This window comes from Rhinatrema bivittatum, chromosome 11, assembly GCF_901001135.1.
Source record: "Rhinatrema bivittatum chromosome 11, aRhiBiv1.1, whole genome shotgun sequence".
In the NCBI taxonomy this organism is placed as follows: domain Eukaryota; kingdom Metazoa; phylum Chordata; class Amphibia; order Gymnophiona; family Rhinatrematidae; genus Rhinatrema; species Rhinatrema bivittatum.
In genome coordinates, this window is record NC_042625.1 from 3277732 (window position 1) to 3302466 (window position 24735).

A 24735-nucleotide genomic window follows, 5' to 3' on the forward strand; every position below is an offset into this window, starting at 1 on the left:
TTTAGGTATTCTCTTTAGTAATTATCTGCAATTAACTTCTGTATTTGCTGATTTTATTTATTCTCTGTTCTATACACTTATTGATTAAATAAACCTATTAAAGAACTGGAACCGTGATGTACAGAGTAAGAGTGTGTGTGTGTGGGTTCAAGCTCCTGGGTATAATCCCAGTAAATTGAGCGTGTGTGTTTACATTGGGTAAGCTCCTGAGGTAGTCCTATGTGCGTGCAGATAAACTCTTCAGGTAACTTCCTGTCTAAACCCCAGTGAGATTAGCACCTGGGCAGAATGCCAGAGTGCAAGGTGTACACCCAGATTAGGCCATTAAGAGCGAATGGACTGCAACACGTTCTTTGATTTCAGCAATCATTTTTCTAAAACTTGTCTCAGAAGAGATGATCTCCCAGACAGGGGACATCTGCTAATTTCTAATGGACATCATCGTGTAAACTGCTGGCTCTCAACATCCTCTAATGGAGGCTAACGAGGAGCAGGCTTCATACTGAAAGCCTTATAAAACTGATCAAATAAGATGGCATGTGTTTTTCCATATCTAGGGATGATTGTGGATATGCAGAGCCGCTTTCCCCCAGAGGAAGGAAGGGTTTCAATTTTTGAATGCAATTATATGAGTATTGAACCATGTAAAACTGGTGAGCTGAAATGTGCGCATTAAGAATGGAGCTCTGGAACACCATTTACCAAAATTATTTTAGAAGCTTGGGGTCTTTGCCTGGTAGAGTGAATGAAACTAGTTGTCTTTGCTCTCTTTAGACCCAACTCAGCTACAACTGATTGATGAGGCAGCTGGACTACTTTGAAATCCAGAGGTCTAATTTCCTGGCCACTGTGATGCAGGAAATTGGATTCTCCCACATTCTTGTTTGTAACTCTTGCAGGATCAGGATAGCTGCCGGCTCTGCCAGAGTACTGAGGATCTGGAGAAGACCAAAGACTTTCGTGCGAAGAACCTTTTCCTTATTGATGTTAACTCTTAAGTTCCTTTGCCAACTAGCCCAGAAATCTGGAGGGAGAGGTCCTCAGTGGCAACAAATGTTTTAGAGGTTCAGATTGAGGGCAGGAGGTTAATCCCATCGAGACCTCCTTGGATCCTAGGAGAAGGAACACTAATCCAGAACCCCAAAGATGATATACCCTCAGAGGAATATATATTCCTGGTGTACATCCTCAAACTGACTGGACTCCATTGCAAGTGAATATCAAGGACTAGACCCACCTTGCAGGGGTTTATGATGAAGTACCTGTTCAGTCAGGTGTTACTGGGACTCCTCTCCTTGGAGGAGTAAATCTGATATCTTGGAAAGGAGAAGTTGAAGTAAAGAAAGTCTTTACCAACTGTACCACTTGGCTAAGGGCTAATGTGCCCTCTGGCTAAGCATTTGAGGTGGAACATCCTCTTCATAAACTAGAATGGAAAACACTTGCACATTCTCTGGACTTTGCAAAATTTCCTGGTGGCAAGTTAAGAGACTAAAGGCAACAAGGAGCAAATGGGATCTGACATAAAAGGCGCTGGCCTTGCTCCACTAACCTCAGTGGAGACATTGCTCTACAAACTGGTGGGGGTAAGTGAAGCATATTCCCTTCTGCCCCAGAGGAAGTTCCCAAACGTATCTAAGGAACTGGCAATTTAGTGAAGAGCTGCATAGGAAGCACTGCAGCCTAGTGCATCACCGATGCAGTAGCTTATTCCAAAGAACGAGGTGTTGAGGGAAAGAACATCAATGGCTTCAAGGCTTGCTGCATCGAGTGCTCCAGGACTCTGAGCACTGGTGAATGGTGCAACAGATGCATCAACAACACTGACAATGCTTTTTTAGCACTGGTTGCACCACGTGTTCTAAAAAGAGTGACACTTTTTCTTAGACAGGCCCAAGCCTTGTGCTTTCTTTTGCTTGCTCAAATCAAAGGACTCAGGCTTGATCCAGTGAGGGGGCAGACTTTCCCCAAGGCACTCTGTTCATCTTGGCACCCAGGGAACTTGACAGGGCTCTGCTCCAGGAGAAGGGCTGTCTCTCTTTTAGAGACTTATGCAGCTCCAGACGACCCTGGACTTCTGTAGGCACGGAGACATTCAGCCACAATAGTATCAATTTATCTGGTCATGTTATTTGTATTCCAGATGTTATGTCCATCTAGAATAGTCATTTTTCTAATGTAGAGATGGTACTTGAAGTCATTAAACAGTGGGCTCCTTGGAGCTGGATATTCTGAAGATTTATTTTTTTATTTTTTTTATAGATATAGCACATAAAAGTGCTGTTTAGGGGCTGCCAAAGTAATGCAATTAAAGAAAAAAAATGTAAAAGAATGAAGATATAAAAAAAAAAAAAATGCATCAGAGCTGGTACTCAGACAATAAAAGACTAAGGGGCTTATGAGTTAATGCCTACGAGAAAACTCCTGCACATGCTCAGTAGAGCAAAACCTTTATGCTGTAAGAGAAACAGGTCCATTTGGCATGTCCGATGACATCACCCATGAGTCATGGTGAATTCAGCTTGCTTGTTGACAGAATAATAGGTAGGTTAGAAATGAAATAAAATAAAGAGAAGCTCAGTTAATAGAAAGCTTGACAAAGAAAATGCAACAATAGTACTTAGAAATGTAAATGACTAATCTCAAATGTGGGAGTTTTATTTGGTAATTAATTTATTCAACTTTTATTTGTTGGGTTTGGGTCATTTGTGATTTAATGTACTTTATTTGTAATAGTTTACTGTATAGTGCCTTGATTCTCCAAGTTAGGTAAGCAACAAATGTATTAAATATAAAAATATTTGGAAAAGACAATAGGAAAACACTGATCTGTTGACATCTTGCCAATTCTAATATACCAAGCACAAGCTTAAGTGAAATAATGAAGCATAGAATGGATGGTCACTTAAATATTAGTACAACTGAATCAAACGTGGTGAGAGAATTTTAAAATGTAAAACCAGACATCTGCAGCAATAAATTTGTCATCTTTCCAACTGACATCTTCATAAGAAGCAGTATTGGATCTCAGGCTATCATACGTCCCTACACATTATCTTGATCCATATTTGTTAGAGCACTGAATGTAAAATATTTTTTGTTTTACCACAGAAAAAGAAATATTGTTGAAGTGGATTCCCCTGGGTCACCTAGCCTAGATCCAGATATTCAGACTTTTCAAGATCTGGTAATGCATGACATTGCGGGTAGACTCAGTCTTGTCTATCACAATTTGAAGATTGTACAATAAAATTTCATTTGCCCCATTTGAAGATTTACAATAAAATTTCATCATTTGCCCCATTTGAAGATTTATATTGGAAGACCAACTAGATCAAACTGGACTAGTCTAATAGAGCACCAAATTTGAATAAAAACAGGAAAGATCTGTGCTCCAATGGTACAAAATTGCTTGGACAATAATAGTTTCCCCCCAGTTGTATTGGGTGGCGACAGAACAAATAAATTGTTCTGAAAGCTGAGGAATTGTTCCTCCATGAGGAATTGAATTGGTACTTAATTTAGATGTACAATAGCATTATTTGAAACATAGGAAAATTAGTTCTTACCTGTTAATTTTCGTTCCTGTAGTACCATGGATCAGTCCAGACAGTGGGTTGAGCCTCCTTTCCAGCAGGTGGAGACAGAGCCTATCCTCTACCCCTTCAGTATAACGTATGTCAAAGCATAAAACAACAAACCCAAGAATAGGATCAAGAAAGTAACTGTAAAGCTTAACGGAGCAAATATAGAATAATGTAGAAAAACATGGTATACCTATACGCTCTTGCATCAACTTGGTATAAGAAAACGACCAAGGCTTCCGGTGTAATTGCTCAGTAATCTTGCACAAAGAAATATATGAACATCTGCAGACCTGCAAGAAAACAAGCTTTGAGAGGACAGAAGACAGACAGGGAAGGGCGTCTGGACTGATCCATGGTACTACAGGAATGAAAATTAACAGGTAAGAACTAATTTTCCTTTCCTGTATGTACCCGGATCAGTCCAGACAGTGGGATGTACCAAAGCTTCCCTAAACTGGGTGGGACCGAGACAGTCCCGCTCGAAGCACTTGCCGCCCAAAGGAACCGAACACCAGAGCATGTACATCCAGACGGTAGTGCCGAGCAAAAGTGTGCAGAGTTGTCCCAAGTGGCGGCCCTGCAAATCTCCTGCGGGGAGACAGATTGACTCTCCGCCCAAGAAGTAGCCTGAGAACGCAGAGAATGGGCCTTCAGACCCTCAGGAAGTGGACGACCTTGACAAAGATACGCCGAGGAAATGGCTTCCTTCAACCACCGCGCAATCGTGGTCTTAGAAGCCTGTTTACCGCGGTTGGGACCACTCCAAAGGATGAAGAGATGGTCCGATACCTGGAAGTCATTAGTGACCTGGAGATAACGAAGCAAGACTCGTTTTACATCTAGCCGACGAAGGTCACCACCCGCTGTACCCGCAATCTCCTCCGGAGAGAACGCTGGGAGTTCTACCGACTGGTTTGCATGAAAAGCGGAGACAACCTTAGGCAAGAAGGAAGGAACTGTCCTGAGAGAAACACCGGAATCCGAGAAACGCAAGAAGGGCTCCCGACAGGACAGCGCCTGAAGCTCGGAAATACAGCGAGCAGAGGAAATAGAGACCAGAAAGACAGTCATTAGAGTAAGATCCTTGAGCGTAGCGTGGTGAAGAGGCTCGAAGGGAGCCGCACAGAGAGCACGAAGGACTAGGTTGAGACTCCACGATGGACACGTGGCCCGAGAGGAGGGGGCGGAGGTGTCTAACGCCCCTCAAGAAACGAATCACGTCAGGGTGAGCTGCTAAGGCATGACTGTCCACCCGACCCAGGAGAGAGCCGAGCGCAGAGACTTGAACGCGTAGAGAACTGAAGGAGAGGCCCTTAGAGAGACCCTTCTGAAGAAAAGAAAGAATCAAAGGAATCGAGGCGGAGCGCGCAGGGACACCCGCCTCCGTACACGCGGACTCAAAAACTTTCCAGATGCGCACATAGGCCAGAGAAGTCGACTGCTTCCGGGCTCGCAGCAGGGTGGAGATGACCTCCTCCCTATAACCTTTGTGCCTCAGGCAACGCCGTTCAAAAGCCAGGCCGCAAGACAGAAGCAATCGGCCTGGTCGAAATATACAGGCCCCTGCCGGAGGAGACGAGGAAGATGACCGAGGCGCAGGGGCCCGTCCACCGCTAGATTGATGAGATCCACGAACCACGGCCTTCGCGGCCACTCGAATTACCGGTCCCCAGTGGAGCTCGATTCTCCTGAGAACTTTCCCCACCAGTGGCCACGGGGGAAACACGTACAGAAGGACGTCCGCTAGCCAAGGTAGAGCCAGAGCATCCACGCCCTCTGCGCCGTGCTCCCTCCAGCGGCTGAAGAACCGATTGGCCTTGGCATTGCGCAGAGTCGCCATGAGGTCAAGGTGAGGAGGACCCCACCTGTCCACTATCAGAGCCATGGCCGCGTCCGAGAGCTCCCACTCTCCCGGATCGAGTGACTGCCGGCTGAGGAAGTTGGCTTGAACATAGTCTCTTCCGGCGATGTGAGAGGCCGCAAGGCACTGTAGGTGACGCTCCGCCCAAGCGAGGAGACGGCTGGCTTCTAAGGCTACCAGGGGACTGCGAGTGCCCCCTTGGCGATTGATGTAGGCGACTGTGGTGGAGTTGTCGGACAGGACTCGTACAGTCTTGCTGCGGATCAGGGGAAGGAAGTCCTGAAGAGCCAGGCGGACCGCCAAAGTTTCCAGTCGATTGATGTGCCAGCGCGACTGAGTCTGTGACCATGTCCCCTAGGTGGACTGAGAAAGGCAGACCGCACCCCAGCCCAACAGGCTGGCGTCCGTGGTCACTATCTTCCACTGTGGAGCTTGAAGAGGCATCCCTTGCAGAAGATGAGGAAGAGACAGCCACCACTGTAATTCGTCGGCAGTAGAATCCAAGAACGGAAGGACTACTTGGAACTGCTCCGACACTGGCTGCCAACAGGACTGCAAAGCTTTCTGTAACGGACGCATATGAGCAAAAGCCCAGGGGACAAGGTCGATGGTAGAAGCCATGGATCCCAGGACTTGGAGATAATCCCAGGCTGTTGGGGAAGGTAGGGCAATCAAAGTCTGGACCTGATCGATCAGCTTGAGGGCTCGCGCCCGAGGTCGAAGTGGGCTCCCAGAAATTCCAACTCCTGGAAGGGCTGAAGCTTGCTCTTGGAAAAGTTCACTATCCACCCAAGAGAGGCAAAGAGCTCCAAGACGCGATCCACCTCCCGCCGGCAAGAGGTCTCCGACTTGGCCCTGATGAGCCAATCGTCCAGATAGGAATGGACGAGAATCCCCTCCCGGCGCAAGGCCGCCACTACTACTACCATGACCTTCGTGAAGGTGCAAGGAGCGGTCGCGAGGCCGAAGGGGAGAGCTCGAAACTGGAAGTCCTGGTTGAGAATGTGGAATCGGAGATACTTCTGATAGTCGCGGTGAATGGGAATATGAAAATAAGCTTCTGCGAGATCGAGGGAAGGAAGGAACTCTCCGGGGCGGACCGCCGCAATGACCGCCCGCAGGGTTTCCATGCGGAAGTGGGGGATCTTGAGAGCCCGATTGACCCTCTTGAGGTCCAATATTGGGCGGAAGGACCCGTCCTTTTTGGGCACGGTGAAGTAAATAGAATACTGGCGGCGCCAATTTCCCTTTCCGGGACTGGGACCACCGCTCCCAGATCCAGAAGCTTGGAGAGAGTCTGGACCACCGCGTCCCTCTTGGCCCGGCCGCAAGGTGAGAAAAGAAAGAGATCTGGAAGTTCCCTGACGAGGTCGAAAGCGTACCCGCTGATAATGTCGAGGACCCACTGATCCCACGTGATCTTGACCCATTCCTCGAAGAACAGGGAGAGGTGTCCGCCGAGGTAAGGAACCGAGGAATGGGTCGGCTGAACTTCATTGCGTGGCAGGTTTAGCGGTGGCACGCATGGGCTGGCCCTTGCGATAGGGCCGTCTGCCAAGAAAGGACTGCGACCAGAAATGCGCACGAGAAGACCCCCTCGCAGAACCGCCCCACCCCCGAGGAGCAAAGCAACACTGGCCCCTGAAGCGAGAGCAAGAGGCCGCGAAGGATCGGGAAGACTTAGGGCAGTCCTCTGGGAGCTTATGGACCTTGTGGTCAGCCAAGGAGTCCATAAGCTTCTCGAGATACTCGCCAAAGAGCATCTTACCTTTGAAGGGTAGCGTGCCCAGCCGGGTCTTCGAGGACTGATCAGCCGACCAGTGGCGTAGCCAAAAGGAGCCTCCGGGCCGCCACTGCCGAAACCATCGCCTTCGCCTGGACACGGACCAGATCGTAGAGGGCGTCCGATATGTAAGCGGTTACTGCCTCCAGACGTTCGGCTTGTTCTGCCTCACCTGGCGGAAGCTCCCGGGCGCAGAGTAACTGTTGGAGCCACTGGAGACCAGCTCGCATCATGAGACTGCTACAGCAAGACACCCGGACCCAGAGGGCCAGAACGTCGAAGATGCGCTTCAGGTGAGCCTCCAGCTTACAATCTTGTGAATCCTTCAAGGCTGTGGAACCTTCCACCGGAATGGTGGTGTGCTTGGCCACTGCAGAAACATAAGAATCCACCGATGGATATCGCAACAGCTCCAAGCCCTCCTCCAGAAGGGGATAGAGCTTATCCATCGCACGCCCCCACCCGAAGCGCACCCTCAGGAGCCTCCCATTCCCGCAGGATAAGGAGCTTAAGCATGGGGTGGAAGGGAAAGGCCGAGGCCGAAGTCCGGAGCCCTCCCAGAACCGGGTTCATATCCTTAGGGAGCGAGGCCATGAGATTATTCACGGAGGGACTCTCCAGACCCAGCTCCTGCAAAACAAAAAGGGAGGAAGGGCTCTAATTCCTCCTTACGAAAAAGACGGAGGGCTCTAGGGTCATCCCCCTCTGGGGGGGGGGCATCCGCCGAATCCGAGGAAGCAGCGGGGTCCGAGGACACGGGAGACACCGGGAGGGGGGGGCACCTCCGGGACCACCCGCACCCGAACTGGTCCCTGGGGCTCCGCGGCCGGTCCAGTGGTCAACGGCGCTGAACGAGGGATTTTTGGCGGAGGGGGCTTTTGTCCAGCTCATGCAGGCTAGCTAGATAAGATTTGTGCATGAGGACGAAATCCGCTGAAAAAGGGACCCTGGATTTGGCGGGGGGAGGGGGGCGAGGGAAGGTCAGGACCCCCTCCTGGGCACCCGTGGGGGCCAAATCGGGGGTTAAATCAAAAAAATCTGGCCCCCCAGCCCCAGGGAGCACTGAAATCGGCCCCGATGAAAAATCCAAGATGGCGGCCGTTCCCGGGCTCTGCAGATCCGGGAAAGGCCTAGCCATGCAGGGAGGAGTGGAGCCCCGGGCTAAATTTGCTTGTCCTGCCGAGGAGGGACCTTCTCCACCCAGCAGGCAAGCAGTGCAGAGGCCCTGCCGCGAAAAACGCGAAGAGGGCAGCCCACAAGAAAGGCAGGCTGCCAGCTGGGACATAGCTAAGCCGCGGCTAAAGAAAAAAAAGCTGAAGAAAAAAAAAAAGCTTGATTGACAGCCTGCACAGCAGGAGAGAGCAGGCGGGAAACTTGCTGCCTTCTGCTTCTCTGGCTGCCGGTTTCTAGCCCTACTCTGACCAGAAAAAAATTAAAAAGCTGGTCAACTGCTGCAAATAAGTTAGAGGTAGGTGAGCACCTGCAACTTATTGAAAGTTTGAAACTTTTTTTTTTTTTTTTTTTTACTGAGCACAGCAGCGGTTTAAAAAAAACCCTCTCGGCAGCCAGAGGGGGGGGAACGAGGCCCGGAGAGCGTCGATCCCCACACCTGGAAGCGTCCATGGACTCAGGACTATGCAGGGAACCCCCTCCTGCAAAAGGGGCAAAGCCCCCCTGAGCCGGGCAAGAGCTGGGAGACTGATGTCTCCCACACAAAAACAGTAAAAACACTAAAAGGCGGCAAAATTTCCTTCATAGATTTTTTCCTTTGTTTCTAAAACTAGCGGGAAGCAAAAGAACTATTTGCTTGAGCCGAAAAAGAAAGAAGAAGAGGCTGACTAGCCTACAGCAGAGAACCGAAGGGGAGATGCTGTACCTGCTGGAGACAGACGAATACTGAAGGGGTAGAGGATAGGCTCTGTCCTGATATAGGGCATCCTTCAAGTTTTAGTCTGTTTCCACCTGCTGGAAAGGAGGCTCAACCCACTGTCTGGACTGATCCGGGTACGTACAGGAACAATTATCTATACTGCACTTTAAAGTTCTTTAATTGATCGGTCCCTTTGTAATAAGCAGCATGTAATATAATAGATGGTAAATTTATGAGCCAAATTCAAACAAACTTTGTCCGGATTGGCCCATTTCTAAGTCATCCATGTCTGTAATTTACATTATTCCAGAATGCCAACACACAGCTGAATAGACTTGAGCAGTAGTGTAGAATTAGAATAGAAAAGACCCTCTGGGCATTTTAGGGTCTCCATTACTAGCCCAATTCTGTAGACTGTAATGCTGTGGAACAGAAAAGCAGAGCTAAGCATTTTGTTTTTGCATATGTCAAAAGTCTTATGATCTGATTAAGAAATGAATGATTAAGTCATAACCAGTGGCGTAGCCAGAATTGATTTTTTGGGTGGGCACAAGGTTAACATGGGTGGGCTGTAGGCATGCAGGTCTACTAGTTGTTTTTTTTACTGATAAATAATGCCAAATTATGCAGCATAGCATTCACATCTACGCCTAAGTATGAGGTTTACTTAATGATACAAACATAATTCACGGTGATTTGTGGTACTTTAGCCTTCTTATTATTACAATTTTATACACGGCTCCTACCTGTCCATAAATTTTGAGAGAGCGGTTGTGTTGCTTATATTTAAAATGCTAACATCTCAAAATATAGATATATATTTTTACCTTTGTTGTCTGATCTTTGTATTTTTCTAATCAGTTGGTCCTGGTCTCTTTTTCCCATTTTTTCCCTTATAGCTCATTTCCTAATTCCTTTTCAGTGTCTTTCTTCTATTACTGTCTTCTTCCCTTCCACACACACACACACACATACACGCTTTCTCTCACAGACTCCCTTCTCACACACTCAAGCTGTCACTCTCATATGCTCTCCCCCCCCCCCCCCCACAAGCTCACATTCTCTGCAGACACACATACAAGTTCTCACTTTCTCACCCCTCCCCAGGCTTATATTCTTATGCACACACACAGACGCACATCCAGGCACCCATTCTCACCCACACACATAAACCCAGACTCCCATTCTCACCCACAAACCCATGCTCCCAGTCTCACCCACACATATTCAAGCTCCCATTCTCATCCATACATATACACATTTAAGGTCCTATTCTCACCCACACATACACACATTCAAGCACCCATTCTCACCCACCCACACAAACCCAGGCTCTCATTCTCACCCATATATACACACATTCAAGCTCCCATTCTCACCCACCCACAAACCCAGGCTCCCATTCTCAACCACACATACACACATTCGAGCTCCCATTCACCCACATATTCAATCTTCCATTCTCACCCACATACACACCCAGGCTCCAGTTTTCACCCACACACACACTCCCATTCTCATCCACACATACACATTCAAGCACGTGCACAGCTTCCGCTTTCTCCCCCAGAGCAGGAAGATCAGCTGCCTCTCCTGCTGCCACCGGCCTCCTGCTATCTTCGGGCGTCGGGCCGAACTTCCTGTCGGGGGGGGGGGGGGGCGGAAGCGCAGCGCACAACGTCCGCTTCCTCCCCCCCCCCCAAGCAGGAAGATCAGCCCGACGCCCGAAGATAGCAGGAGGCCAGTGGCAGCAGGAGAGGCAGCTGATCTTCCTGCTTTGGGGGAGAAAGCGGAAGCTGTGCGCGGCGCTTCCGCTCCCCCAAACAAGAAATTCGGCGGGCCATTTGGTCCGAAGATAGCAGGAGGCCGGTGGCAGCAGGAGAGGCAGCTGATCTTCCTGCATTGGGGGGAGGAAGCGGAAGCTGCACGCGGCGCTTCCGCCCCCCCCCCCGAACAGGAAGACCGGTTGGCCATACGGCCGCAGCAGCGCTGCCCCACGTGTGCCGTGATGGCGCGGGTTCTCTTGTTCGCTGTCGCGGGGATGGGATCCCGCGACAGCTTTGCAGTTCCGGTGCCAGTTGGGTGGGCCTGGGACTAAGTTGGGTGGGCACCTGCCCACCCAGGCCCACCCGTGGCTACGCCACTGGTCATAACTGTCTAAAATTGAGAATTATTATAAGCCCGCACCTGGAGTATTAAATCATAAACAAAACTGCAATTGTTCCCCTTTTCATTGGAGATAAACATGTTCCCCAGTTGGAAGAGTGAAAAATCTCACATGATGCTCCATCTAAGATGGAGGACTAAAGGACAACTTGTCTTTGGATCTAAAACGGTGGATAAGATTTAAGATGGAGGAAAGGGGCATATTATAGCTTACAGCATAATTAGTAATCAATATTTCTTTGGATAAAGTAATAAATCCCATCCATGAAATGATGTTGTCATGAGAATATGATGCAAGGAAATGGGTAATCAAAGAATAATGTATTGATTGGCTATGTATAATTGTAATGAAAAATGAAAAAGTATAACACGAGTTGCAGAGCAATTGAATTTTTAGATTTTACTATTAGAGCTGTACTTTTTTGCAATAAAACCACAGAAGAGGACTTTTGGCTTCATGTCAGATTTTTTTTGTTCAAGTCACTCTGCTACTTTCACAGTTGTTCCTAGAGGCAGTAATCAGGGATCTGATTGGCAACTCTTATGCTGATCAGCTTCTTTTTGAAAGGAAATAAGAGACATTTCCTGCAGTAGAAGCAGCAACATTAAGACCCCCCTGAGAAAACTATTTTTAAGAAAAACCTGTTAATTATGCTGTTAAGACAGTAGGGAATCCATCATCTTAGTTGAGAATCATTATACTCAAGACTAGCATTGCTGTGATGCTGTTCTAATATAGCTCAGCTATATCTTTTTATAAGATTTTACTTGCAATGTAGAAAGACAAAAAACTAGCCTCAAAAGTGTGTTTAAAAATAAGGGAGATTAACGATTATAAATATGTTCTAACCAATTCAACATAATAATGCAAGTACTTTGTATGTCTCTTTTTACATTTTAAAATTCCCTCATCATTGTACTAATATTTAAAGTATAGCAAAATTGCTTACCTTGTAATAGGTGTTATCCCAGGACAGCAGGATGTAGTCCTGGGATAACACCTATCACTGACGGAGCCCTATTGCGGGAAAAACTTCGGTCAAAGTTTCTAGAAACTTTTGACTGGCTGCCTGAGGCTACTGAGCATGCCCAGCATGCCATGATATTCCTTGCCACAGGTGTCTCACTCCAGTCTCTTATTTAGCAAAAATAAAGAAAGAAAGAAAGAAAGAAAAATGTGTGTCCCAACTCCGCGGGGTGGAGGGTGGGTTTCGTGAGGACTACATCCTGCTGTCCTGGGATAACACCTATTACAAGCTAAGCAATTTTGCTTTATCCCAGGACAAGCAGGATGATAGTCCTCACATATGGGTGATTAGCAAGCTAGAGGCTGAGTCATTTTGTATTGAGACAACAGTGGAGTATTGCTGTTGAAATGAGTCAGCCGAAGATTAAAGCAGGGTGGTTGTAGAAGGAGTTGGGTTTAAACAGGAAACAAGTTCTTTAAGACAGATTGTCCATAGGCAGAATCTTGTCGTCCTTCTTTGTCCAAACAGTAATGAGCTGCAAAGGTGTGAAGAGAACTCCATGTTGCTGCTTTACATACCGTATTTTTCGCTCCATAAGACGCACTTTTTTTCCCCCAAAGGTGGGGGGAAAATGTATGTGCGTCTTATGGAGCGAATATAAAAAAAAACCCAAACAAAAATCTAACAAACCCCCCCCGACTCCCCCAAGACCTGCCGACTTAATTTCCTACAACCCCCCCCCCTCCTGACCCCCCCCCCCCCCAAGACCTGACAAATTAATTTCCTGCAACCCCCCACCCTCCTGACCCCCCCAAGACCTGCCAAACGTCCCTGGTGGTCCAGCGGGGGTCCGGGAATAATCTCCAGGGTGTGGGCCGTCGGCTGCCAGTAAACAAAATGGCGCCGACGGCCCTATGCCCTCACTATGTCACTGAGACCGACCGCTGCTATTGGTCGGTCTCAGTGACATAGTGAGGGCATAGGGCCGTCGGCGCCATTTTGTTTACTGGCAGCCGACGGCTCACGCCCAGGAGATCGTTCCCGGACCGCTCCTGGACCCCCGCTGGACCACCAGGGACGTTTGGCAGGTTTTGGGGGGGGTCAGGAGGGTGGGGGGTTGCAGGAAATTAATTCGGCAGGTCTTGGGGGGGTCAGGAGGGTGGGGGGTTGCAGGAAATTAATTTGGCAGGTCTTGGGGGGTCAGGGGGGTGGAGGTTGTTAATTTAAAGGGTTGGGTTGGGTTGGGATGGGGGGGGGGGTTTTGGGGGTTCCCAGAGAAAGAAAAGTTTTCTGATCTGGGGAGTGGACCGAAATGGCCCTCCCCAGACCCGAAAACAAAATGGGGAGAAAAAAAAAAAGCTATGCACTCCCCTAATTTGCTCCATAAGACGCCCAGACGCAGAGCCGGTTTAGCACAATTTTTTTTTTTTTTAATTTTCCCCCTCTGAATCCTAGGTGCGTCTTATGGTCAGGTGCGTCTTATGGAGCGAAAAATACGGTATATCAATGATTGGCACTGAACAATAGTGTGCTATTGAAGTTGACATTGCTCTTACTGAGTGTGCCTTTACTCGCCCTTGGAGAGGAAGGCCTGCTTTTTCATAGCAAAACTGTATGCAATCTGCTAGCCAATTGGATAGAGTATGTTTACCCACTGCTTTACCAGGTTTGTTTGGATCATAAGAAACAAAGAGTTGATTGGATTTCCTGTGGACTGCAGTGCGGTTTAAATAAAATGATAGAGCACGTTTACAGTCCAAGGTATGTAAGGCTGTTTCTCCTTGGTGAGAATGAGGCCTTGGAAAAAATGTGGGTAAAACTATGGATTGGTTCAAGTGGAATTCTGTAACTACCTTAGGAAGGAATTTTGGATGTGTACAGAGAACCACTATCATGCAGGAATTTTGTGTAGGGTTCGTACGTGACAAGTGCTTGTATCTCACTAACCCTCCCAGCTGAAGTAATAGCTATGAGGAAGATAGTCTTCCATGTGAGGAATTTTAAATCACAAGAATCTATGGGTTCGAAAGGAGAACGCATGAGTCTTGTTAGTACCAAATTCAGATCCCATTCTGTGACTGGTGGTCGAATTGGTGGTTTAAGATGAGTTAAACCTCTCATAAACCTGCTGATGAGAGGTTGTGTGGATATGGGTGCATCTCCAACCTTGTTATGGTAAGCTGAGATTGCACTTAAATGTACTCTTATAGATGACATCTGGAGACCAGAGTCTGAAAGTAGGTATAAGTTGTCTAAGAGAGAGGTTGTGGGGCACGTGAAAGGGTCTATCTTCATTTGTCTGCACCACATAGTAAATCTTTTCCATTTGGAAGAATAGTTCTTTCGTGTGGAAGGTTTACGTGAAGCCAGAAGCACTTGAGAGACATTGTTTGAAAGATTGAGTGGTTGTAAAATCAAGCTTTCAAACATCCATGCTGTCAGGGATAGGGATTGAAGGTTGGGATGGCGCAACCGACCCTGATCCTGAGTTATGAGAGTGGGAGTTACTCCCAGGCGAATGGGATCCCTGACTGAGAGGTCTAGAAGTGTGGGAAACCAGACTTGTCGAGGCCATTATGGGGCTATGAATATCATGGACCCCTTGTCCTGTTGTAGCTTTATTAGAGTCTTGGTTATTAGCGGTATTGGAGGATACGCGTATAGTAGGCCTGAGTTCCAAGGGCGAGCAACTGCGTCCCTGGCTGGTTCATTCTTCTGTTTGTGTAGAGAATAGAAATCGTCCACTTTGTGATTCAGATGTGACGCAAAGAGGTCTATTGTTGGTTGTCCCCAACGGCGAAATATCCTGGTCGCTACTAAGGGATCCAGGGACCATTCGTGTGGTTGGAACTGATGACTGAGTCGTCCGCCACTACATTGTGTATGCCTGGCAGATAAGTGGCTCGAAGAAACATTGAGTTGTTCAGGGCCCAACCCCAGATCTGTACAGCTTCTTGACAGAGGAGATATGAGCCCGTACCTCCCTGTTTGTTGATATACCACATGGCTACTGTGTTGTCTGTTTGTATGAGAACAGTCTTGTGTGAGAGGTAGTCCTTGAATACATATAGCGCATAACGTATACTCGAAGTTCCAGGAAGTTTATTTGAAAATGGCTTCGAGTGTTGTCCAAGTTTCTTGGGTCTGGAGATCGTGTATGTGAGCTCCCCAGCCCAAGGTGGATGCATCTGTAGTTAAAGTTATTTGTGGGACTTGTTGCTGGAAAGGTAGGCCCTTGCGCAAATTGTCCTCGTTCGCCCACCATAGTAGAGATGAACGTAGCTGGTGGGTTACTTGAATTGAAGAATGCAGTGGTTTGGATCCATTGCGATCGTAAAGTCCATTGAGTTACTCTCATGGCCAGCCTTGCTAGAGGAGTGACATGGACAGTAGAGGCCATGTGGCCTAGTAGGGTTAGAAATTGATGAGCTGACGCTAGTTGTGTACAGCACATGTCCTTCGACAGGAGGGAAAGTGTGTTTGCACGATGTTGTGGTAGGAAGGCTTTTGATAGGGTAGCGTCTAAGTCTGCACCTATGAATTGAAGTAGGTGCGACGGTGTTAGGTGGGATTTTTGATAGTTGATTAGAAATCCCGTGGAGTGAAGGAGAGCAATCGTTCGATTGAGAGAAGTTAGAGCTCCTTGTTGAGATTGACTTCTGATGAGCCAGTCGTCTAGATATGGAAATACATGGACACTTTCCTTGTGCAAGTGTCCTGCTATTACTGCCAGACATTTTGTGAGCACTCTGGGTGCAGAGGCTAGTCCGAATGGCAGAACTCTGTATTGGAAATGTTGATGGCCCACCATGAAGCCTTTATAGTCTCCTATTTCTTGCAACCTCCGACTGTTTATTCCCCCCCCCCTCTTTCTACCGTAATTGACTCACACACTGTTTCCCACCCACCTCTCCAAAGCTTTCCACCGATACATATTTACGAGAAGTTAATTGACATGATAATATATAGTAAGCAGTACATATCCTAAGTTAAAATTTCATATCATATTTTTATGCCTTGTTATATGTAACGCTCCTAAGCGAATTTTGTTGTTATTATGTAAACCGGTGTGATCTGTATTCATATAGGAACTTCGGTATAGAAAAATTAAAAATAAATAAATAAATAAATGAAGCGCAGATACTTGCGATGAGGAGGAAATATTGGAATGTGAGCGTAAGCGTCTTGAAGATCCAGAGAGCAAAGCCAATCCCCTTTTTGTAGAAGTGGAAGCATGGTACCTAGAGAAACCATCCTGAACTTTTCTTTTTTTAGAAATTTGTTGAGATTCCTGAGATCTAGGATGGGTCGTAGGCCTCCGGTTTTCTTTGAAATGAGGAAGTAACGGGGGTTGAATCCTCCGCCCTGCTGAGACTGGGGCACCGGTTCTATAGCCCTCGCTTTCAGATGGGTGGATAATTCTGTTTGGAAGTGAAGCAAATGAGCTTTGCTGAGATGGGAATGACGAGGTGGACAATCTGGAGGAATGGTTGTGAAATTGAGTTGATAACCTCTGTGTATAATTGAGAGGACCCATTGGTCTGATGTTATGGATGTCCAAGTGCTGTAAAAATTGGACAGTCTTCCTCCCACGGGTAGTGCGGTATAGGGATTGGAATAGAGGCTTTGCTCTCTGGATGTGACCTCAAAATCCAGTTGCAGGTCCAGTTTGGGAAGGAGGTTGAGGTTTGGGTGTTCTTTGGTACCTCTGTTGTGGTCGCTGTTGAGACCTTGGAGGCCGTGGCCTGGATGATGGAGGATACTATCTCCTTTGTCGATAAAATGGTGTTCTGGTGTCCCGTGTCTAGGAGGTCTGCGAGTAGCATGTGTATCATGCGGAAGAGAGGATAATTGCCTCAGAGTCTCCGTATGCTCGCATGGTTGGGATACTGCGTCCTGCACTTTAGTGCCAAAGAGATTATCACCCAGGCAAGGGAGGTCAACAAGTTTGTCTTGCACCTCTGGCCATAAGTCAGATGCTTTGAGCCACGCCCACCACCAAGCAGTAACTCCGGAAGCAGCAATTCTTGAGGCCGTTTCGTAGGCATCATAAGCGGCTCTCACCTCATGTTTGCCGGTATCTAAACCTTTGGTAATAATATTCTGCGCTGCTTCTTGATTCTGCGCAGGTAGGGATGGTATGAACTCTTCTATTTGCTTCCAGAGGTTTCTCTAGTGTTGTGTCATATAGAGATGGTATGCTGAAATCCTAGAAGAGAGCATAGCTCCCTGATAGATTTTTCAACCCATTTGATCAAGGAATAGATTGTCCTTCCCGGGAGGAATAGAGGAATGGGTCCGAGATTGCCTGGAACGCTTCTGTGCAGATTCTACAGCCACCGAATGGTGGGGCAGCTGAGGTTTTTGGTAGCCTGGTGCAGACTGCACGAGGTATGTAGCATCTATTCTTTTGTTCACTGCAGGAACAGTGCATGGATGTTCCCAGATGCGTTGCTGTAACTGCAGCAGAACTTCATGAATAGGGATGGCGAGAGTATGTTTGGGAGGATCAACAAACTGGAGTATTTCTAGAGTTTGTTGTCTGTCATCGCTATCTGTCTGCAGTTTGAATGGTATAGAATCTGCCATTTCTTGGATGAAGGTAGAAAGTGAAAAATCCTCTGGCGGGATTGTTTCTTAGCTTGAGGCGGTGAGGGGTCAGACATGAATTCCTCCGATGAGAACTCTGATGAAGTATCTGACCAGGTATCATACGCAGAAGGTTGTTTAATAGGTATAGGCTTAGGAAGCTGAGAAACACCTGAGGGTCCAGGCTGAGTATGATCAGAGAAAATATCATCTTGCTCCTCCTGCACTGGATTAGCAGGTAAGGAAGCTAATAGGTCTTCATACCTTTTGGTTAGCATCTCGTGTAGATGCGACTGTGCACCTAAAGTGTCAGAAAAGGATGCTTTGGCATCGTATATTTCATTTTCATGGATGCCTTGAGTCTTGTTGTCTATGTCCTTTGAGAAGGGTATGAAGTAGGTGCAGTCGTGTAAACCAATTTTGGTTGTAGGGCAGACGAGGCAGCCAAAGTCTATGTTTGAAGAAAAGAAAACGTCGACAATTGGACTGGAACCGAGGGCATCGATGAAATTGTGGCCACTTTAGTCGATGGAACTTGGAGATATGATGAAGGAATCCAAAGTAGCATCTCCGTAAACATCGGTGCGTTTGGCATAGAAGATTGCATCGATGTCGATGGGTACAACGATTCCATAGACAGTGCTGGCGGAGTTTCCGGCATCAACATATCTGTCGGCATCGGCATAACAGCTGGCATCAGCGCGGTGGCCAGCATAGACTGAAGAGTCAGCATCGGTGAGGACGCCGGTATCTGTGCTTGAAAGGCTTCGGTGACCATCTGTTTGATTAGAGTTAGTAAGTCTGGTGCCGATGGTAAAACTTGGGCAATCGATGTCGAAGGCGATATCGACGGAGGCGGCACCAGAACCGATGATGCGGAAGTCAGCACGGGATCGGACGGCTTGTGCTGTTTTGTAGTCGGTTCCTCTGGGGGAAGGAGCGACGACGACACCGAGGATCGATGCCGTCGGTGCTTATGCTTAGGCCCCGATTCCAACACTGACCTGGTCGATGGTACTGGTGACGGAGCATCGCCAGATTCTTCTATTCTCTGTTTTTTAAGAGAACTTTCTTAGTGACCCCCGTTGGTGATGACTTTGTCGAGGTAGACGGTGAAGGCAGCGATTTAAGATGAAAAAGCTGAAACATTTTCTCCTGTCTCAGTTTTCTGCCCTTTGGGGTCATTTCCTGACACTTCTCACATGAAGTAATTTCATGTTTCTCTCCCAAACAGATTACACATTCTATGTGAGGATCTGTAATAGACATGGTTCGGTTGCAAGCTGGACACTTTTTGAAACCTGAAGCCATGTCTGTGATCGACAGCCATCGATGAGGTGAGAGAAAGAGAAATCTTGAGAAAAGAAATTTTCCAAATTATTATTTTCTGTCACCGTCCGGTGAAGAATGAGATTTAGTGAGACCCCAATGGGGAATTTTGAGAAAAAATATGACTTTTCCAGTCAGAATTAGTGAGAGATTCTCACAGGGCTCCAGTCTCTGCGATGCTGAGTGCAGCGCGGAAAAAGAAAGACTGAAGTGAGACCCCTGTGGCAAGGAATATCATGGCATGCCGGGCATGCTCAGTAGCCTCAGGCAGCCAGGCAAAAGTTTCTAGAAACTTTGACAGAAGTTTTTCCCGCAATAGGGCTCAGTCAGTGACGTCACCCATATGTGAGGACTAGCATCCTGCTTGTCCTGGGATAATTGTCAATTCTGTGCCAATACTATGAAAAGATGGACCTCCATAAAGGTAAAAACTAAGGATATGTTTCAGTAACAATTTTCTTAAGGGAACTTTTGGTAAATCTCTCAATCCATAGGAGCTAACTGTGGTTGTTTTTTTATGGATGCAATACAGGGCTCTGAAAAACTGTTTAAAAAATAGTTCACCTGATGGACGAGTATTTAGAGATGTCACTAGTTATTTAACAGTTGCTGATCAGGCAATCTGTGCAGAACTCGAATTCTGTGAGCTTATACAGAATATATAACATATAAACCTCAAACGCAGCTTCAGGAATAGACTGTAAGCCAGAGTCACGAGTTAAAAATTTCAACCTTATACCTGCTCCTATAGCAGTCTCCATATTATGCTGTCTGCTAGATTATTGCTGTTTCTCTCTTAAGACAACAAGTCTGATAGAAATTGAACTTGGGTCTCCTGTCTAACTCAAGTCACCTGTTCCTCAGATTACTCTGGTGTGTAATTCTGCAGAGCCAGTGTTCACAGCCCCTGATGGGAGTACAACAAAGTACCAGTGCTTACAACACATGTGGCCAGGCGCAGAGCAGTATTAGAGCAATTCCATGGGAGTTTCTGCCTTCTTAACACCAAATTTTACTGTAGTGTCTAGCTAAGCTAGGAAGGTATGTGGGAGAATATCAATGGGTAGCATTAGTGCATTATCACTATGGCCCCCAGCCCCAACCAAAGGACTGACCGGCAACAAAACTAGGTACTATAGGACAGCTGTGATTGCTTCAGATGAGGACTGGAAATAGGTGGTGCCAGATGTTAAAATAAATAGGGAAAAATAGACAAATAGGGCCAGATTTTAAGACGTATGCACGGGCGTACATTTGTGCGCGCAACCCGGTGCACAGAAATGTTGAGATTACTTACCTGATAATCTCCTTTTCCTTAGTGTAGACAGATGGACTCAGAACAAGTGGGTATAGTGTGCTCGTGCTAGCAGTTGGAGACGGATCTGACGTCAGCACGGGTACATATACCCCTACAGGAAGTGAGACAATTCAGTAATCTTCCTTGCAAAAGCTGTTATGGATATATGTGTACTGACTATCAATGAAATAGGGAAACAGGATTCCCCTGATCGATGGACAGTAGCTGGAGACCACCAGCAGTTCCAACTGGAAGGCGTCGACACCTGGTAGAGTGGACGCTCTTATGTAAGAAAATGACATGGCTTACCTTGAATCTGTGAAACCCATGTATACCGGCAGCCGGGCGGGATGCTGAGTCCATCTGTCTACACTAAGGAAAAGGAGATTATCAGGTAAGTAATCTCAACATTTCCTAGCGTGTAGCCAGATGGACTCAGAACAAGTGGGATGTACAAAAGCTTTACTCCCGGACTGGGCGGGAGGCTGCCTGAGGACCGCGTAGGACTGCCCTCGCAAATGCTGTGTCCTCCCTGGCCTGGACATCCAGACGGTAAAATCTGGAAAAGGTATGGAGGGAGGACCATGTCGCCGCCTTACATATTTCTGCGGGCGACAGCATCCTCGATTCTGCCCAAGATGCTGCTTGTGCTCTGGTAGAATGAGCCTTGACCTGTAAAGGTGGTGACTTCCCGGCCTCTCCGTAGGCCGCCCTGATAACTTCTTTAATCCAGCGGGCTATGGTGGGCCGAGAGGCTGCTTCCCCTTGCTTCTTCCCGCTGTGAAGGACGAACAGATGGTCCGTCTTTCTTACTGCTTCTGTCATTTCCAGGTATCTGGGCAGCAATCTGCCGATGTCGAGATGGCATAACAAACGCCCTCCTTCAGATTCCTTCAAACCGGCCGTGGTTGGCAAAGATATGGTTTGGTTGAGGTGAAATTGTGAGACCATTTTAGGCAAAAAGGAGGGAACCGTGCGAAGATGGATAGCCTCAGGAGTGATTCTGAGAAAGGGATCACGGCAGGACAGTGCTTGTAGCTCGGAGATGCGGCGTGCTGAACACACGGCCAGCAAGAACACCATCTTCAAAGTTAGCGAATGGAGAGACAGGCCCTGAAGGGGTCTGAAGGAGGATCCCGCGAGGAAATCCAAAACTATGTTGAGGTTCCACAGGGGCACTGGCCACCTCAGTGGCGGACGAATGTGCTTGACTCCTTTCAGGAGGCGGGAAACATCTGGGTGCGTGGCAATGGTCTTGCCATCCCTCCTGGGACCGTAGCAAGACAGCGCAGCCACCTGAACCTTGATGGAGCTGAGGGAGAGACCCTTCTGAAGCCCATCCTGCAGGAAATCCAGAACAATAGGGATTGTGGTCGCATGTGGATTGGTGCCATGAGTGTCGCACCAGGCTTCAAATACTCTCCAGATCCTTATATAAGTAAGGGATGTGGAAAACTTGCGGGCTCGGAGGAGCGTATCTATCACCGGCTCAGAGTAACCTCTTTTCTTCAATCTAGCCCTCTCAATGGCCAGACCGAAAGAGAGAATTGAGCCGGATTCTCGTGGAGGATGGGACCCTGACGAAGCAGGTCCCTGAGAGGAGGCAGGGGAAGGGGCTCCCCTGCCAGTAATCTTCTCATGTCCGCGTACCAAGGTCTTCTTGGCCAGTCTGGTGCCACTAGAAGAACTAGGCCTCTGTGTCTCTGAATCTTGTGAAGCAGGGCACCCAGCAGGGGCCACGGAGTAAAGGCGTATAGCAGAGTCCCTGGAGGCCATGGCTGAACCAGGGCGTCGATCCCGTGAGAGAACGGATCTCGCTTGCGGCTGAAGTATCTGGGTACTTGAGCATTGGACCTGTCCGCTAGTAGGTCCAAGTCCGGAATCCCCCACTGATCCACGATCATCTGGAAGGCTGTGGGGAACAGCTGCCATTCTCCCGGATTTAGGCATTCCCTGCTGAGGAAGTCTGCCGTGATGTTGTCCCTTCCGGCATTGTGGATGGCGGAGATGTCCTGGAGATTCGCCTCTGCCCAAGCCATCAGCGGGGCTATCTCTAGGGACACCTGTTGGCTTCTGGTTCCGCCCTGTCGGTTGATGTATGCCACCGTGGTGGCGTTGTCGGACATCACTCTCTTGCAGGAAGGGGAAATGGCGGGCTGTGGGACGAAGACCCTCCAGCAGGGGGTTCTGCGTGGATGCTTCCATGGTACTGGGGCCTGGAATAGCCAACTCAGTCAGGCACTGAGAGACCAGGTCGGAGAGATCTTCCTTGGGAAAGAACCGCCTCATGGTTCGGTATGGCTCTATCCCAGAGGGAAGTTCTCCCTCCTCGGGGGGTTCGGACTCGTCCTCCGAGACATCAGGGTCCGCATGAGCGGGACTGCCCGGAGGCGGGTGCCCGCAATAAGGGCGAGAAGGGCCAGGGGCAGGGTCAGCCGGAGCGGCAGCAGGGCCTGGACGGGGGGGGGGGGAGCACACTAGTGCAACTAGTGCATTTTGGTGGGGGGGGCGGAGCGGAGCCCTAAGGGAGCCCCGATTGCTTTCCCCATTCCCTCCGCCCCCCCTCCACCTTCCCCTCCCTTCCCCGCCCTACCTAAACCCCCCCCCAACCTTTATTTTATAAGTTGCACCTGCCTCTGGGCAGGCGTAGGTTGTGCGCGCCGGCCAATGGCCGGCCCGCGATCCCGGGCACAGCACCAAATGGCTGCTGTGCCTGGAGGCTCTGGCCCCGCCTCTCCCACTTTTTCAAGCCCCGGGGCTTTACACGCACCGCCGGGCCTTTTGAAAATAGGCCCGGCACGCATAGGGCTTTGAAAATCTGCCCCATAGTGTGCACATCCAGCTCAAGAGTTCCAACATACATCACTAGGTAATAGTTTTAGGCAGAAATTTCATGAAAAAAGGAGCTATAAAACACTGGTATTCTTCCACTGAAGTAAGACTAGCAAGTAAGAGAAACCTTTTATTCTAACATTACTCTGATCCTATGTCTATGTCTAACATCTTTTCTTTCTTTATGCTTTATAATATGTATTAGTATGCATATGTTAAAATTAGATAATGATTGTGCCTTGGATAAAGGATTTTATTTTTCAATGCTTAGGATTTATGAGAGGAACTCTAATATATCGGTGGCTAACTGACTGATTGAAAGTATGTTTTATCCATATTATAGTACATCTCATGGTCTGTCTACAACAGTTAATATCGTAAACTACATAATGTTGCACAATAATGTTCTAGTACAGCCAAGCATGCTTTGTTTTCCCCCATTATTACATTACCTCCAGCTAGAGTACTTCCTCTCGTAGGCTTCAGCAATAAGCCCTTCCTCTGCAGAAATTTCCTTCATCCTCTTCCAGGCTGGGCAGGTGACAATTCTATCTACTCGTTGGCCCCAGGCATCATACTGCTGCAATTGTGGTGGGCTTAACTCACATTCACGCCCCAAAGAGTCAATCTCATCTGTCACACGAGCTCCAAATCTTTCCAATTGTTGGCTCACTTCTTGAAAGACCTGCAAAGTACCATTGGTAAGTACTCTTCACATACTCCTCTGTCTAAATCAACCTGTCTTGCTCCCGATGTTGGTGTACCTGTGCTATGGATAAACTGGTCCATTCTGTGGTTACGGAAATTGCTACACACAAAATGGTCACCAGAAATGAGTCCAAGGTAAAGGGAAGAAAAATGTCCAATAAATTATTCAATCCTACTAATAATGAATAAAAAAACTTTAATCACACATATATCATCATTTGTATTTTAATGGAATACCATACAGCAAACCACACTGGATAAACTTTGTGGTTCTATTCTTCTAATCATCAGTCAATGAGCATCAGTGTCAATAGTTCTATTCCAATGTTTCTACTTTTACTTTGCACAATAAAATCTCACCTATCTCAATATCTCGCAACCCAATACAGAATAATTCTGCTTCACTAGATACACAGGTTAAAAAGTCTTTCATCGGTGGCTGAAGGCATCTTTTCTGCGACTTAGGTTCCAAATCGTTTTATACAAACTAAGCACATTGCAACATTTAAACTTCCATGTGATCGCTCATGGTCTGACTACCCGCCCCCCCCATTGGTCAGGCTAAACTAATTCAGAAGTTTAATATTATTCTCTGCTAATGGAAAATTATGTCAGTCAAATATTTCCTCATGGAATGTAGATTGTATGCACACCAAAACTGCATTATTACACAGAAATATGTCATCACCACTAAATCAAAAAGTATAGCACTTTTGGGTGTTGCTCATCCCTGTGGGCTTAATAG

General features: G+C 47.6%; 1 protein-coding gene across 4 annotated transcripts in view; it reads right to left on the reverse strand.

The window, feature by feature from the left end:
- Window positions 1-24735, reverse strand: part of LOC115100538 (acyl-CoA dehydrogenase family member 11-like) — a 358748-nt gene that overhangs the window by 308887 nt on the left and 25126 nt on the right. For 3 of the 4 annotated variants that reach the window (XM_029619048.1, XM_029619045.1, XM_029619047.1), the window contains exon 3: window positions 23735-23967. The exons of the other annotated variant lie outside the window; for it this stretch is intronic. In XM_029619048.1, coding sequence (XP_029474908.1) covers window positions 23735-23967 — 233 coding nt within the window. The remainder of the gene's footprint in view (window positions 1-23734; window positions 23968-24735) is intronic. 4 annotated transcript variants of the gene reach the window in all.